The sequence below is a fragment of the Rhipicephalus sanguineus genome, chromosome 1 (assembly GCF_013339695.2).
Source record: "Rhipicephalus sanguineus isolate Rsan-2018 chromosome 1, BIME_Rsan_1.4, whole genome shotgun sequence".
NCBI classification, from domain to species: Eukaryota; Metazoa; Arthropoda; class Arachnida; order Ixodida; family Ixodidae; genus Rhipicephalus; species Rhipicephalus sanguineus.
In genome coordinates, this window is record NC_051176.1 from 204864853 (window position 1) to 204881709 (window position 16857).

At 47.6% G+C, this 16857-nt stretch overlaps 1 protein-coding gene across 1 annotated transcript in view; it reads left to right on the forward strand.

The window, feature by feature from the left end:
• The window catches only part of LOC119405993 (uncharacterized), a 71249-nt gene extending 55495 nt beyond the window's left edge, over positions 1-15754 (forward strand). Inside the window, exons 3-5 of the mRNA XM_037672818.2 lie at positions 2834-3022; positions 6195-6305; positions 15526-15754. Coding sequence (XP_037528746.1) covers positions 2834-3022; positions 6195-6305; positions 15526-15663 — 438 coding nt within the window. The 3' untranslated portion in view covers positions 15664-15754. The remainder of the gene's footprint in view (positions 1-2833; positions 3023-6194; positions 6306-15525) is intronic.
• The last annotated feature ends 1103 nt before the right edge of the window (positions 15755-16857 follow it).

Below are 16857 nucleotides of genomic sequence, written 5' to 3' on the forward strand. Positions count from 1 at the left end.
CTTAGGAGGAAGGCAAGTAACTACATCACAAATGAAATGTTTTTTTATGATTACTTTAGCTTCAAATTTTTCCATAAAAAAACGTTACGAACCGTTACGGAACATTATTTTTTCGTTCCGGAACAGAAACGGAACGGTACTTTTTGCGGTGGAACGAAGCTAAAACCGAAACGAAAAACATTTCGTTCCGACACCCTGGTTCTTACATTTCGCCCCCACCAAATTGCGGCCGCCGTGGCCGCGGGAATCGCGCCCGCGCCCTAGGACTTAACAGCGAAACAGCTTAACCGCTGAGCTACCACCGTGGGCAAAGCAACATTTCGATGCATGTACACACCGGATTTTCCGTCAGATCGCCCGCTACAAAGCGCACGGCATCATTAATAATCATCATCAACAACTAATATCTTCTAGCGGGCCCGGGTCGGGCCTGGTCATGAACAAGCGCGCCCTAGATTAGTTTAGTAATGAATGCCCGGGCCCGGGCCGGGCCCGGGCCGGGCTCGGGCTGGGTACGGTCAAGTACGCCCGGGCCCGGGCCGGGCTCGGGCTGGGTTCGGTCATGTACGCCCGGGCCCGGGCCGGGCCCGCGCTTGGAACCACGGGCCCGGGCTGGGCTCGGGCTTCATAAATCGGGCCCGGGCCGGGCCCGGGCCGTAAAATCCGGCCCGTGCAGTGCTCTAGTACGTTGTATGTACCCGAGACTTGAGTACATGCAATGTTGCAATCGTATCAGATACTCTTTCTGGGCTTTTTTTTATTTTTTATGATCATCGCTTGCTCATGCTGGCCAGTACTTACAAAGCTCTATAGGTTGCTCAAGCGCGGTCTTCATGAGTTTGTCTTCGTTTGCGAAGGTGTGCATCAGCAGCAGCAGTAACAGTACCTATGGACCATCCTGTAGAAACACACTTTACTGTGGAAATGCAGAGTGGGCGTTAAGCGTCCTGTATGATCGAACCCGTTCCCACCATTTTGCTTCTTCATCTTATTTCTTGTGATCCTTACGATGAGTTGAGCACCTATTTTAAGCGTTCGTTTAAAAGAAAAATGTTCATTTTAACGGTAAAACACTCGATGCATTCGTTTCCGAACATCTTTTACCCATGGCTCTACGATGAGATGGTTACCAAGACATACCTATAGAGGTAAATATTTTTTTAAAAGGCGTTTATGCCATTTCCATTGCCTGTGAAGAAAGCGAGCGAAAGTCGGCGTCTCGACTTGGGCGCTTCTAAATGTGCTTTCGACGAACGATGCCCACATGACATACGCGAAGAAGCTAATGGCAAAAGCTGATTTTGTCGACGGTCACTGCTTGCAAGTTGCGATCGTGGACGCTTTCCACCTTCCCAACGAAGCCTTTCGCGCGACTTCCTGGGGCCGGTACCTTCTTTTTGGCAAGCCCGTGGACGTCTTATATAATGTTGAAAGTTGAATTAGTTGGTCCTTCGTTAAGTGCATTATAAGAGTTTCCAGAGAAAAACACTCAAAAGGAAATAAGCAAGCGGGGGTTGCTTGCGTGCTGGTCTCGCCAAATCGTGCTGGCGCAAGGTAACCGGCCACGAGTGTGACCGGCCAGACGGAACGCCTGAACAAAACAAGCTACTAGCAACAAACTGTCGCGGAGGGCGTCGAAAGCCTCATCAATGAGGGAAAGACGCGATAAACCAGCCTGAGAAGCGGCCTGTGGTTGAGTGCTACACGTGCACGGCATCTCGCACTGTCTAAAGGAGGTGGATGCGAAATGAGGCCAGTTCGCACCGGACAGGCTAGCACGCATATGCGCTGCCGTAAACAAAATCCATAGGAAAACCACTTGCAACAAGAAGCACGCAATATACGCTTCGTCGCGTGCAGAGATGAAGGGGTTTATAGGATTTCACTTTCATGTGGTAAAAGTTATGTCCGTCGAACTGGTAGGGGCGTAAACGATAAGGCTTAGAACGCACCGATGCAACACAGAGATGATTGCATGACCGGGACATATGGCAGATTATTGCCGTAAGTGCTAGTGCCACTCACTTTCCTATGCTGCACGTGTGCTCAGGCGCTTAAAAAATAAAGAAATAGGCTATTATATGAAGCCTTCTGAATAGGGAGAGAGGGAAATAATTGTATCAGCGGGCATGATCAGTAGGCTCAGTCAGCATAATAGAAAAGAAGGTGGACTGCTATACGCCAGGCTTGCGATGACGCGCTTACGCATCAGCTTAGTCTTTTCTTTTTTCCAAAAATAATATTCTTGCTGTTCTTTGCACTTTGCGCGCATTCAAACCTTTAGTTGTAAATCCAGTGTCCTTCTATCAGCTTGCTTCCTTTCTCGAAGTGTTTTTCTTCGGAAATTCGTATAATGCTCTTATCATACACTCGAAGTTCACTGGCCGATCTTGTTGTTGTTGCTTTTCTTTATCTGTCCTCGCAGCCCGAGCAATGAAACCGCGTGAAGGACAAATGATGAATTACGACTGCACCTGCTACTTTTAATGCGCTGTGCAACTTTTTCAAGTAACTATATGTATACGGCTTCAAGTGAACTTCTCAAATATGCGCAAATAAAATTTACTGGTCATCTAACTCGGCTCATCAAAAAAAAAAATGGTTGCGCAGATTATTCCACTGGTCTGATGCATCTTAGAAATTGTCTTTTTCTCTCTCGCTCTCTCCGCTCCAACTACGAGAAAGAACGTGCATATGCAGCGCGAAAATGCAAAGAGGCAGACTAACGAATATTTTCCTAGGAACAAATTGAATGAACCGGTGCCTTTAAGCGGACTGTTTTAAGCCTTCTCTCTCCAATTCGAAGGTGACAGTTTGTTCCCCGCCCTTGCAGACCTTGGGCCTGTGCGGGCTCATCTGCATCGAGTCGATCAGCGGGGAGTGTTACTACGCCTACATACACCGCTACGAGTTCAGCCTGTTCGTGGTCATCACGTCGTTCCTGTTCGCCTTCTTAGTCATCATGGTGTTCGTGCTGCGCGCCCAGGAGGCCCTCGCCAGATGCTTCAACGTGCCGCTCTCGGTAAGGACACGTCATAGCTGGGCGCCCTGTCGCAAAGAAACGAATTGTCTAATGTGTGCTGCCACTGTCGCCAATCATTCCAAGCGTACGATGGGTCGCACAAAGCAGCCCCAGCGTCGCCGCCTCGTGTTCTTTTTTCAATGCGCAAGCCGAACAGAAAACACAAAACAATGACCTTAATTCTTTATACGAGGTTACATTAGGCCATCATCGCATCGCTTCTCCTTTTCCTTGTTTTTTTTTCAACAGTGCCATTAACGCAGCCCTAAATTCTTTCTATAAGTGAAGTAAAGATCAACGATATACCGCATTCATCATTCACCTACACAATATAAGAGCATAAATTTTTTAAGAAAAAAAATCATGCTCGAAATAACCAAAATTAAACAATGTTAGGCTTGGAGGCACTCTTCTAATTTTGTTTCTGAGCGACTATGACACTCCCGTGCTAGTGTGTGCGCGTTTTTTTTTTCTTTCCTTTATATTTTTTTACCCATCCTTTCTCTTTTCCCCTTCTTCGCCTCTCTGTCCCCGCTTACCCCTTGCCCAGTGCAGGGTAGCAAACCGGATAATTTTCTTCTTGTTAACCTCTCGCTCTCTCTTGTTTCTATTTGATATGCCCATACGATAATTCATCTGCAATTTGGAAAGCTATTGTCACAAACGGCTGCACCCGCAAGAAAATTGCGCAGCTCTTCGAGCTTACGCCCCACAAGAGTACTCGCTATCTACCTTCCGTATGCTTTCTTTATTTAGCATCCTGTGATCGTTTGTTTTCTGCGAGAAACAGTATAGTACGGTTACAGTGTACCAGAAAGTAGTACGGTGAAACATGCGTATTGTTCCTCACATAAAAATACTTAGCACGTGGAATTCACTGAAGGAAATTCGCGCAAGATTTATTACGACGCTTGTTCTAGGATAAAATAAGCCCTAAAAATGTATGTTTTTTTAGAACATACACACATTTTTGTATAAATTTTATGTTGTTCATAAATGAAGGAAGGGAATTTTTGAGGGCTCGTTTCTTTTGTTTTACACAACCTTAATGAAAACCAGCAGAAATAATGAAGCCAAAGAAGGTATACGGGACGTTAACTGTAATGTTTTTTAAGCGTGTTGTAGCAATTGTGAGAAAGATCTGAAGAAAGTAAAGCGGACGTTAAGACAACCTGCTGCCGGCAGGGACCGAACCTGCAACCTTGTTCTTAAAGGCCAACTCCGGCGATTTTTCGAGGTCGATGGATCTCAATGAAACTCACTGGGTACGTTCTTTTGCACGTTTCCGTCATTTATGCCAAATTACAGGCTTGAGACATGCGCAGATTGTTTACAAATGAATTTTAAAGATTGTCTGCAAACGTCCTCCTGGCTTCCCACAATTATTGGCAACATTGCGTCTGTGACGTGAGTATTGGGAAGGCGGCGGAAGTGACGCAGCCGAGGGCACCGCTAACTTCGGCGCTTCGGCCGCTACAGCGAGCGTCTGCTGTGCACAAGGCGACAGACAGCGTTGGTTTGGCCGGCACTTCGCTGGTCGTCCCGGCTGTCACACTTTTCATACTCCGCGCCGGCGTGACCGGCATGCCTTGCACAACTTCCGGTTCGTTCGTAACAACATCTACGTCATACGTACACAGTACACTCGTTTGGGTTTCGGTTTCGGTGTTGCGCTTTTTTGCTTATTTAAAATTATTCTCCAATTTGCCGAGTATTTCTGCTATTGGGCCCGTAAGAGGAGCGTCTCAGGAACATAAAAGCACCATTACTTTGACATGGCCAAAAAATCGCTGGAGTTGGCCTTTAAGGATGACTCAAAAGGGTTGTAAGCTCAATACATACTCAAACCCGACTACATCGAACTCGGTCAAATCGAGTTATCCTTTATATCGAACTATTTTCGAACACGACTGCGCTTTAACGTCAATGCGTAGAAAAATCTAGGGCTTTGCGAACAAAAATAGTCGCTACACATCAAACAGCTCGATACTTCATAAGAAGTTGGCTTTGTCTCACAAGAAGTTGGCTTTTCCCCATGGAGGAGGACTTTCCTGCACCCATTTGGGAGAGCCAGCGGTGGGATTAGGAGGGCGGCACGCGGATCGAGTAGAAACTATACAGCTTACCGTCACATGCCTTTTCCTGCGATTCCTCCTACGATTCCTCCGAATTTCTCCCATGATTCCTCGTCGTCGCACCCGTCGGTCGCTTCTCCGTGATTCTCCGCTCCCTTTGTTAACGCGACGGTTGCCGTGAAATGGAAGAACCTGCTGTTCCCGCCAAAGCTGACGATAATCAACGCAGAACGTGGAGGAAAAAAAGTCTAACGTCGCCGATGCACACAACATACCAAGAAGCACTCTCAGTACGATTGAAGAACGAGGCCGACATTAGGGCCAAGGCGGACTAGAGGCTTCCGACTCCCGACTAGTATGCACTGCTGCGTATGAAGATGTAAGGCGCTGTTTACATCGATACCGCATTTTCTCACGCATTACTTACTCCTGCATATAATCCACACTCCCAAGTACAAACTGCGGAAAAATAAAACAAAAAAAAAAACTCTTAGCGTATTGCCGTGAAGCCGCCCTCCTTGCAATATCGTGAGGCAGCGTCGAGAAGCAAACTTGCGCCTCTAAATTTGCAACGGAAATATGGTAAATTCTTTAAAAGCTTTATATCGAACTATACGGCATATCAAACTACTTCCCGTATTTTTGCGAGTTCGGTATATGCGGCTTTGACTGTAATAAGAGAGTACACTCTAGTGAGCCGTGCGAGCAAAATACGCATCCACTGGGTTTGCAATAGCGTGCAAAGCTGGGCTAGTTGCTTAAGCAGAGCAAAAAGACGACGCGAGAAGAAGAGCGACACAGGACAGGCGCTGAACTAACAACATTCACTATGTTTACATTACTAACGCGTGGATATTCTTTGTGTACCAGACGGAGATCACCGTATGCAATTATTTTGATGACTGGTAGCGTATTAAACCCACGACTATGTAGCTATTCCTTTACTTAAGAGACTTGCAATAGCAGATTGCTTCGTCATCACTTGTTCAGTTCGTGAAGACGACTGGAAAATAATCGATAGCGCACAAAAACACGCCACGGTTCCTTTCTTGTTTACGTCCTCAGTGCATGACACTGGTGTTCCCTGCTCTTTACAGCTGCTGGTGAGCGACAGCTTCATCGCCCTGTTCTATCTGATCGTTTGCCTGCTCGAGTTCACTGCTTTCTGCACAGATCCAGATGACAATGCGTCGACCAAAGTCGCCGGGGTAAGCATCAGGCCTTCCAGTTCAGAACAAGTGAACTGCAATTAAAGCTATTTGCAGAGACCTGCAACAGCCTTTTGGCCATATAAATGTCAATAGGGTAGGTTTTTTTGAGGCACAAGAATATCTCGAGTAAGAGATTGCCACTGCCTAAAGAAAACTGTCGATCCCTATGTTTATAAACATTCTGTGGTTCAGTAACTGACAAAAGAAGAGACATGAACTTGATGACCGAAAGTTAGCAGTCGCGTTTGCAGAACTTGTGAAATCCATTACACTCAGAGGGCAAACGGGTACCTGAGCGTCAATTTTCGCTAGGAAATATGCAACTCGAGATAAAAACAACACACCCCGCGAGCCTGCCACATTTTCCAATGTAATGTTAAAGCAATGTAGCCATACACGGTAATATATATAGGCATAAATTGGAATAAAGAAGTACCCGGCGAGCCAACAGTATTCGAGAAGATTTTTAAAATACGTACAAACATTAGAGAGGTTTAGAACTGGGTACCCAGACTTCGGGTTGCTTGGGTACACACGCTATCTTGAAAAACACCAGAAAACACACTTTCCATGATCACGTCATGGGAATAAGATGCCTAATTATACAATAGCTATACTAAGCTAGAGAACTTAGGAATTATGCGAATGACTTAACAGTACTAAGTAATGAATTTTGATGATCATTAGCGCGTGGGGGAAAAAAAGACTATTTGAATATGTCAGTGCGTGAGTAAAGGACACGAGGTTAAAGGCACGATGACCGACTAAAATATTGGTTGTCAGTGATGATATCTTCGGCAACATTTGTAGCCGACATCGCAGAATTTCTCTCTTACGGATGTAGCTATACAATGAAATCGTTCAACGCGCAATGATCCTGGACGCTAGGCCTATAGTTAAATAGAAGAACACGATGGGCGCAAGCCATTCATTACCACATTGAGTACAGTTGCCTTTTCCGCTAAAAGCGCATAATTCATATAACAAAGAAAAGTAGATTCACCCTCAGAAGCTTGGAAAATAATAGTGCATAAAGCGAGTGAGGTGGAGGGGACTAAAGTCCCTAAATTTTTCCCTTTTTGCCTAAGTACCGACAACTGCCTCCTCTCCCGACCCTCTCTCACGCGTAGCCGGCATCTGCCGCCATGTTCTTCCTAACTTGGAATTTTAAAGCCACGTACGTCTAAGTACATTAGCTACGCACCTTTCAGTGGACAATATGCGAACGCGACGCGCCTTTCTCCTCCCGCTAGTACCCCGTCATTAGTGAGCGGGGGGCGCGTTTCAACAGGTGCTGAAAAATCGTATAGGAAGAGCCGAAAACGAGCGTTAGCCAATGAGATTCGTCGGTGGCGCTTGTGGGAGTCATGCTCATCGCGCGGCTGGCGCCGCACGTGCTGCGCACCAACGATGCGCGTGGCACAGACACTGGCTTCAAAAGCAGCAGCCAACGCGCCGGCTGGACAGTCAGCGACGGACCCGCGTGCATACGCGCGTTGTGCCCCCCGGCGGGGCGTAGGTTAGTGGGCGGTGTCGTGGCCCATGAGTTTACGCGTTTCCTTTATTGTTTCTGTTAATGTTTCTGGTAGAATAAATATTTGAGTTTTTTGCATCGGCTGCGGCGATTCCTGGGGCAGACGGCCCGAACCCCCCTCATCTGGCGCCCGACGTGGATGGTGCAGTCTGGTTCCAGCAAGATGGAGGCAGCGATGCAAGCATTTCGTGAGGCGTTTCAGCGGTTGGACGAGATGGCCGTGGCCCACTTCGAGGCCAAAGGAGTTTCGGTCCCGACCGTGGCCGAGGGAAGATGGGCGACTCTTCTGGCTCGGCAAGTGGTCCCACCGGCACAGGACAAGGAAGGACTCGAGGCCAAGTTGCACGACGAAGACAAGCAGGAAGAGGCCGAACAGGGGGAGAAGTCGAACGAGGGTGGAGTCGACCCCAGCAGGGCCAGCGAAGAAGCCAGCTGGGACGCCGAGGACTACAAAGTAAGCGCCACGGAAGTTTCGACGATTGGAGAGGCCGAAGACAGAAGTCGCGGGACCGAGGCGACCCTGATCGTGGAGGCCACCGACAACCACAACATTGAGGCGGACGCCGAGAACGTGCGTGTGTCTGGTCCGGCGAAAGCGAGTGGAACTACTCGCGAGTCGAAACCTGCCGCGGGTGTCTGCGCCAAGATGCAGGCCGCGGAAACCGGTGGAGCAGCAGCTGTAGCGGATGCCATGGAAGATTCTCCTGAGGGCAGAAAAGCCGGGACCGAGAAGGCCGCTACGCCCAACGAAAAGACTGCCTGCAAGCCCGCAATGACGGTGGCAACGGCAGCCGCGGACAACGAACACGCCTGCAACTTCTGCGTGAGCAGCCTGGCTAACACACTGAAAGCGGTCGACCACAACGCACCGTTCTGCGAGCACGAGCCCAGTGGCGCTCTGCGCAAGTCTGAGGACAGCGCTGGATTTGCCATGGTGGCAGCTACGAAAGCCGCGGCCGCCGGAAAGAAAGACAAGGATCCCCCTAGAAAATCAAGGCCGACGGCAGCGAGATCAACATCGTTGACAAGGGCGACATCGCAAGGGAGCCAGACGTCAGCGAGGTCTCCATCGATAGCACTCGAAGTCAAGAACGTCACCGTGGAAAGCGATGCCCGTGACCACGTGCAGGGAACCCCTTTTTCACAGGGGGGGAATGTGTGGGAGTCACGCTCATCGCGCGGCTGGCGCCGCACGTGCTGCGCACCAACGATGCGCGTGGCACAGACACTGGCTTCAAAAGCAGCAGCCAACGCGCCGGCTGGACAGTCAGCGACGGACCCGCGTGCATACGCGCGTTGTGCCCCCCGGCGGGGCGTAGGTTAGTGGGCGGTGTCGTGGCCCATGAGTTTACGCGTTTCCTTTATTAACGCGATAGCGTTAAAGAGCTCGTATCGCAGAAATTCCGCCGTCGGCGTCGGCACCGTTGGTTGTGAGCGAAAAATCATCATCTTGTCCGTGACCGAAAAATCGAAAAAGCTGCAAATAAAATAAATAATAAAAATGTTGGGTTCGAGTGAGAATCGAACCCAGGCCGTCTGCGTGGCAAGCAGGTGTTCTACCACACAGCCACGCCTCTGCTTGGAGCTGCATTGAAAATAATTTTCATGCTTCCCAAAAATACGCGTCCTGTATGCAGGTGTCACAGTACGAGATGTAATATGGCAGTAATATTGCGTGGTACAAGCGTACATTGCCATCGGGCGTCACACCACGTCAATATCATAACGACTTGGTGGTTTAAAGACAGCCACCCATTACAAAAGGCACACACATTACTGCGCGTATTCCCTTAAGACCACGTAGTGGGTGCATCGCAACTTCGAAAAAGTTTCTCGCGCATAATTGCTCCTGGTTTAAAGCATGCTACCCATTACATAAGGCACACACCTTATTGCGCGCAGTCTGTTGAACACTCGTAGTGTTCGAAGTGCGCACTAGGGGCAAGATATCGCTATCGCGTTCAACTCTTAAAGGCGAAGCTTAAGCGTCCCCCAATTTTTGTTTCTGTTAATGTTTCTGGTAGAATAAATATTTGAGTTTTTTGCATCGGCTGCGGCGATTCCTGGGGCAGACGGCCCGAACCCCCCTCACGCTTCATTGGTTGTCCTTACTTAGGAAGGAAGAGAAAAAAAAAAGTCACAGTTTCACCGCAACGGCGAAGCAATGAATGCGATAGCAATAAATTGGAATGAAACGCGAAGAACGGAAAGCAGCTCGAAATTGCCAGCGCGTCGCTCGAGCCCAAAGGACGCACGAAAAGAACGCACACAGGACAAGTGCGAACTATTATGCGTCACAGCTCGACACTTGAAGCGCACTGCTCAAACATAAAGCAGGACGCAGGGAACGAACGAACAGGTACACATAGGACGAGCGCGAACCTACTGTCACAGTTGTTACTTATTTCTGTTAAAACAGCGCGCTCCTTTCGCAAACGCGGCCGTTGCAGCGAGCGAAGTGACCTTCATACGCTGTGACTTCAGCGCGGACATCGCGGGGAAAGCACAAGACATACACCCCCCCGCTCCACCCCACCGGCCACCCTTTTCCTCGAGATAAGCGCACGAAGGTGACCACGCCCTTTAGGGCGAAGAACAACGGCGTTCGCAGGAGCGGGGCGACGATCTTTAAAGCGCGCCATGCGCGCACATCGTGCCATCTATGTGGTGACTAAGAAAATCACACCACCTCCCGCTAAGGGGGACCATGAGGCGATGCGAAGCAGTGTTTCGGCATGTAGAGCCCGCGTTTCAGAGGTGGAGTGGTGAGGGGGAAAGGGGAGAGGGGAAGTGGAGAGGGGGAATGGAGAGGGTGAGGGGAAGGGGACGGGGAGAGGTGATGTGGAGAGGGGGGAGGGGAGAAGGGGAAAGGGGTAGGAGAGAGGGGGAGAGGGGTGGGAAAGGGAAATGAGAGGGGAAAGAGAAGGGGAGAGGTGATGTGGAGAGGGAAAGTGGAGAGAGGGAGTGGAGAGGGGGAGCGGAGAAGGTTTGCGCATGCGCAGTAAGGGTGGTCACGCCGCACACCACCACCACCACCACCGGATTGAACTCCGCCATAAGATGCTTCACATCTAAAAGCATGCTAAAGTAAATGGTGTATATAAATAGCTTGCCGTTAGCAGGCTGGGAGACGGTGCTGTTCGTGGCCTAACCGTCTAACGCCGCGCGGTGTGAAGCGAGAGGTCGCTCGTTCGATTCCGCGCGTCGGAATGTTTTTCTGAATTATTTTTCTTTGTGCCTTTCATATATATATATATATATATATATATATATATATATATACGGAGCATGACCGCGGCGACGGGGACGGCAAAAATCAGCCGAGACTGTCCATATAATTGTTATCGCAATAACTATTATTTCTGCCGCAATGGATGTCTTTTAGTCATCTTAAAATGCCTGCCGCTACAGAAAAAGTAATTATAAAGGCACCGAGCAAATATCGCATTTCTTTTACTTTTGAGGATTTTCGAACGCGTTTCTTGAAACACCCGGTACAGCTCTTAAACTTTCTGTGTGCCATGCGCTTAAGCGAACTTTGACAAGAAGCACTTTGAACAGATCAAGTTCGTACTATGAATATTTTTAATAATTTCGCAGCAAGAGGTCGATCACAATAAAAAACACCGTGGCAAAACTTCGATTTTTTTTTAGTTCGCGCCAGAACTACAGCGCTGGTGCGTCAGTGTGACGTCACGTACCGCAAAGTAATTTCTAAGAATTAGGCCGTTGTGGCGTAGTAGGGGGAAGTCTCAGGTTTCGTCCACTTCTCTCTTCGTGTCACTTAAATACAATACACTTTATCTTTTTATATTACCGACCAAATTTAAGCGCACTGGAAAATACGCCATCAAACTACGTGACGTCATGACGAGACACCCATCTTTTATTTTTGTTATATATTTTTTGCGGAGCGCTTCTTCTTGAATGTTAGAGTGGTTCTTTATCTCTCTTTTTTTTTTTTTTTGTACAAGGGTAAATTTCTAGCATAGCTCAAATTATTTTTTTTTTTCGCGTTGTTGTTCGTTTGAGCTTGTTAAAGGGGTACTGACACAAAATTTCGCGGCCGAGATAGCCTGCGGGATCTATTCCCGTGAACATGCATATGTCATTTGCAAAATATCAAGAGCGAATACAACTTGGAAGGTATTTTAAATGAATTTTGAAGTTTGCGTGAGCGATCGACACTCTCGGGCTATTGACACCCTCAAAGGTGACCCTCGGTGACCACCTACTTCCCTCACGTGACCACGCTGCAACAAGTTATGATAACGTCATAGCCGCTTTTTTTTTTTTTTTTTTTTTGTCCCGCGTTCGCTTCAGCAGCCTACTTCTCGGCGGCTGCTCGCGAACGCGTGGAAGTGCGTCACAGTTCTGTGTGCTGACGTGATCGAGCGCTGCACCCGCTAGGTGGTGATAGTTGCACCCGGAGGCTTGTCATTTTGAAACCGAAACTGACACTGGTTGGTAATGAGGAGCCTGTAATTAATTATCTGTCGCGCGCTGCAGCAAACGATGTACCGTGTTATGACTAACAGGCCCCCAAAAACACATCGCAGCAATAAGACGCGAGGCCAATATTTTTGTGTCAGTACTCCTTTAAAATCTTCATTTATTTCTTCTTTTTTTCTTGATTTCTGAGGTAGTCTGTGTTCTGTTGCCATTGTTGGGCTATGCGAAACGCAGTAGCCGGTATTACCGATGAAGGCAGAGTATTTTACGCCTCTAAACTTAATGAAAATTTTGCTTAAATGCTCGTGTATGGGCTCGCGATCCCCGCTTTTACATGAATACACCGTGGCCTCCATCTCCGGCACGGCAAGCCCGCCTCGTTAGACGCGACCAAGGCACGGCGTTCTTCGATATTGCATTTCTTTATAGCTTGCAATGATGATCGAACAGTTGCAAATGCGCCTTCCTCATACCACTGTCTTCCTGCAAGAATAACATTTATTCGACGATTTGTTATAACTCGTTCACAGTTGTGAAGCTCTAAAAGCTAAAAAAACTTTCTTTTCTTTTTTTTCTTTTTTTTTTACATAGGCAGGATGCACGCTGGCATCCTGCCTATGTAGATAAGTGCCCACTGGCACCCCGGGTGGCCTTCATGTTACCATATTATGAAGTTTGCTTATTTATTATTTTTTGCAGGCAAATTATACTTGTGTATAGTAAGCGCTAAGCGGCTGGGTCGAATGCGAACTACTTTATTCAAGGCTACTAAATACATAGATGTGACGTAGTTATTTGAGCAAACTGCATAGAAAACGGACGACGTATCAGACAGGTGTGCCGACAGGAGGATCACTTTAAACCACGTAGACTATGTTCAAAGAGCGCTCGATGTAATCCATACTTATCTCAGCAGCACCCCTACCTTGCTGCAAAAGTAACTAATGGTGCGAGCGCCATCCTATTCGAGTTAATGGATAGATTAATTCTTTTGTTACCGCATGAAAATACTCCTTTTTATAGGCATCCGAAAACAACTTTTTTATTGCTGTACGCAGTGCAGCATGGCCATTTGTGGACAGAGAAATGCTGTTTTCAAAAACGTAAGCTGCAAAGCAAGATTACTGTTATCTAAAACAAGAAAATTTTAGAAATCGCTGTTTTTGTTGTCAGTTGAAAAAACGAAAGAAGGAAGCATGGTATGTAAAACATAAAAAAAAGAAACTCAAGATATACTTTCCGAAGAAAACAAACCCAAGAAGAGTCTGTGAAAAACATGTATGCTCAGTACACTGCCGTTCATCCGATAAAAAAAAAAACCACAGAGGGAAGGGATTGCTACGCAGGATGGACCGAGCTTCTCGCGCACAAGAGTTTGCTCCGCGCTCGCATTACGGTGGTCATGACAGGAATACAGTGCGGAGCACGCGATAGCAAGCGTTGATAAAAACTACAAGAACAAGCATGGCGTCACAAACGCATGTGCGGCATTTGCGGGGGTCTTCAAAGGAACGCCGCGTGCGAACGCGTCAGCGCCGCCACTCAGTCAAAATTTCAATAGTGCAGCGACGTCAGCGTGATTGTCGCTTTATCTTTTTGCCGACTGATCATCGCGCCTCCCATGGGCGTGTTCGTGGGCGTTTGTCCTCTTTCGGAAAATTCTTTCGTTCCACCTGCAGAATGAAAATTTCCACTCTCGAAGGCAACAAGGGTGCACACGCAGCACTCTGGTGCAGCTCGTTTCGCTTCTCTGGAATATTACAGATAAATAAATGGACAGGTTACTGCTATACTTATATTACACGTCTGAAGATTTTCTGTAGTAACGAATCGGTAGAAACAATGTCTCCACAAACAAGTAAATAATAAACTTTCTCGCCGCAAATCCCACCAGGGGCGCTTGCTTCGTGGCTGTGAGTGGTACGTCGTGATCGCGGTGAAATTGAATGCGAGACATCGTAGCCACATGATGATATAACCTTTAGTTCTTCGTGCGTGTGTGCATAGTCTGTGCGATTAAGGTCATAAATGAATCGTGCCGCTCGCTGGCACTGTGCCGTGAGCACTGCTCCTCTGCAAGAGCGAACGCAGTGGGCGGACCCGATCTTCGCCGCGGGCGTCTGTCAATCAAATAGATTGACGGGCGAACTCGGGCACAAAATCGTTGATTCTGAAAAGGCCCCAGTTCAACTCGTGACTGTCATAGTGCCGGTGTGCCTGTCAAGTGTTTCATGCGGTGGACAGTACTCAGCGGCTTCTTTGCATACAAAATAATTTGGTCAGCTTGCACTACTTGTGCAAGGCTGGGGCCATCGGAGGAGCTTGTGGACACCTAGCTTCTTCCAGCTTATTACGTGGCTCGTCTACTCAGTATGCTTGGTGTGCTTCGCAGTAATGACCGTGTCAGTTCCGTCTCAATATTGGTACTGTTGATTAGCTAGGCCTTAATTAACACGGCAGTGAATAGTTATGTCTTAATTGGTGAAGTTTTAAATAACACGGCATTAATTACTCAGATTTCATTACCAGTGTCCTAATTAGCACGAATGTACTTAACATAATGCTAATTAGCGTGATCCTAATTCCACGAAACCACGCACAACGCGTCTTTCAAGGACGCGCTGTGCGGGTTTCGCTTTGAGCAGTGTTGTGAACATGTGTCTAATACGTTCACTGTTGTGAACGGCATAGCTCAGCCATTATTTTTGCTCCTTATGAACGATCTGACCAGCGATATCAATGGAAATATTAGGCTATTTGCGGGCGGTTGTATATTGTATAAAAAGATGCGACTATCACCCGCTTATCACTCAATAAAGATTTCAATTCTTAACTCGCGCTGTTCGGAGAGTTCAATTCTTCTACAACGTCACAATATATCCTCAACTCTTAATGTCAGTGTCTTCGCCCTGTAAGCACGTTAAACCGCAAACGAAAATAATAATATAACTTCAGACTATCGACTACATTCATAAAGTTTCATCGGTAATTATTTTTCTTCTTGTTCTTATTTTTTTTAGTTTCGATATCTTTTTTTCTTCCCTTACAGAAGTGCCTTTAAAAATAATGTTATGTAAGACAAACGTACGTATGTCGCGCTTAGGCTTCGTCACTAAGCTCGAGGTAGCTGTAGGTGAATGGCTACAAAACGCAATGGTTTGTTGGATACTTGGTCTTGGACACTGTGCCAGTGCCGCTCAAAAGTGACGCAGTGCCTTCTTCCATCGACAGGTGTTCGCCATGTTCGCCATGATGTGCTTCGTGGTCTCGTCCTATTTCTCGTACAAGTTCTTCCAAGAAGAGCGGCTACCGGCACTGCCGCCGCCTGGTCTACACGCGGCCACCGTCACGCAAGTGCTGCCCAAGTAACCACATCGTCTCAGCCGTGGCCCAATCACGCCGGCAGACTCCAGCAATTTCGCATCTGTGCGGAGTGAGGAACGATGCCGCCTTCGATGAGGACCACTACAGCCGAATGCCTGTTCTTACACCTTGTCCATCTTTGGGGGAATCAGGCGCCCTGAGTGGAGAACGCTTGCGACGCGCAGTGTGTCAGAGTGTGTGGTAGTCCCAACGTGCGCGCCCTGAATCGTGCGCTCCCTCTGACGTCTGACGGGAGAAGCGTCGGCTAGACAACAGTGGGGAGTTCGACCCATTTCATTTTTACGCACACAGACACCGCTTTGGCATAAGCTATCCAAACGTCGTGAATGAGCCCATGTTTGTTGCAGTTTTGTTTTTTGTTTTTGCCAATCTTGCCAAGCAAGTATGGCCCGCATTACCGTGGCTGTATCTGTTCGCTTGAACCGGGTAGCAGCAGTCAACTCTGAGTCACCTTGGGCGTAAGTGGTACGTGCCGAGTTGGAAAATGCAAGAAACAAGCGTACGATGCAGATTACATTCAATACTGCGACAGTCCTCATTTTCCACTGACATATTCGTTCAATAATGAGGCGAACAAGCTTCGCTGAGGTCAAAAGAGATGTGATGTCATCACTCCGTCTAAGCTGCTGCTTCGGAGACAAACGTTTCCTAGCAATGTTTGCTTCATGCCGGCGTCGTGGTGGCAGCTGTGCTTAGCGATGGTCCCAGAAAGCTTTGAACTGTAATAAAGGGAACAACATGCGCAAATTACATAATGCAATTTGGCAGGCGATGAAGTTCAAGTAAGACCGTATAATTATTTACAGCACGCGAATTCAGAAAAACCGCGCCACTTCGTTCAGATTCATTGTCATATAACGTGAATCCGCCGGCACAGAGAAAAAGGGAGGTCAGGGTTGGAAGAGAGGAAGGAGGTACCTCAGCTGATCTAAATGGGAGCACAACTTATCCCAGTGCAGACATTCTTTCTTTGACATAAGTTACTAATTGCTGTTATCGCTAGTTCTGCCATTTAAGTTTTCTATCCACTCGATAATTAATAGCAATGATAAGTAAGCGCACTAGTCTAGGGTTCGTTTTGTTTTTGTCGTCTCTGCGAGCGTTACTTTCGCGATGAGTTGCCCGCAACGTTTCCTCGGTGTTATCCTTTTGAACCGATATAATCTGAGACTTCCAGAT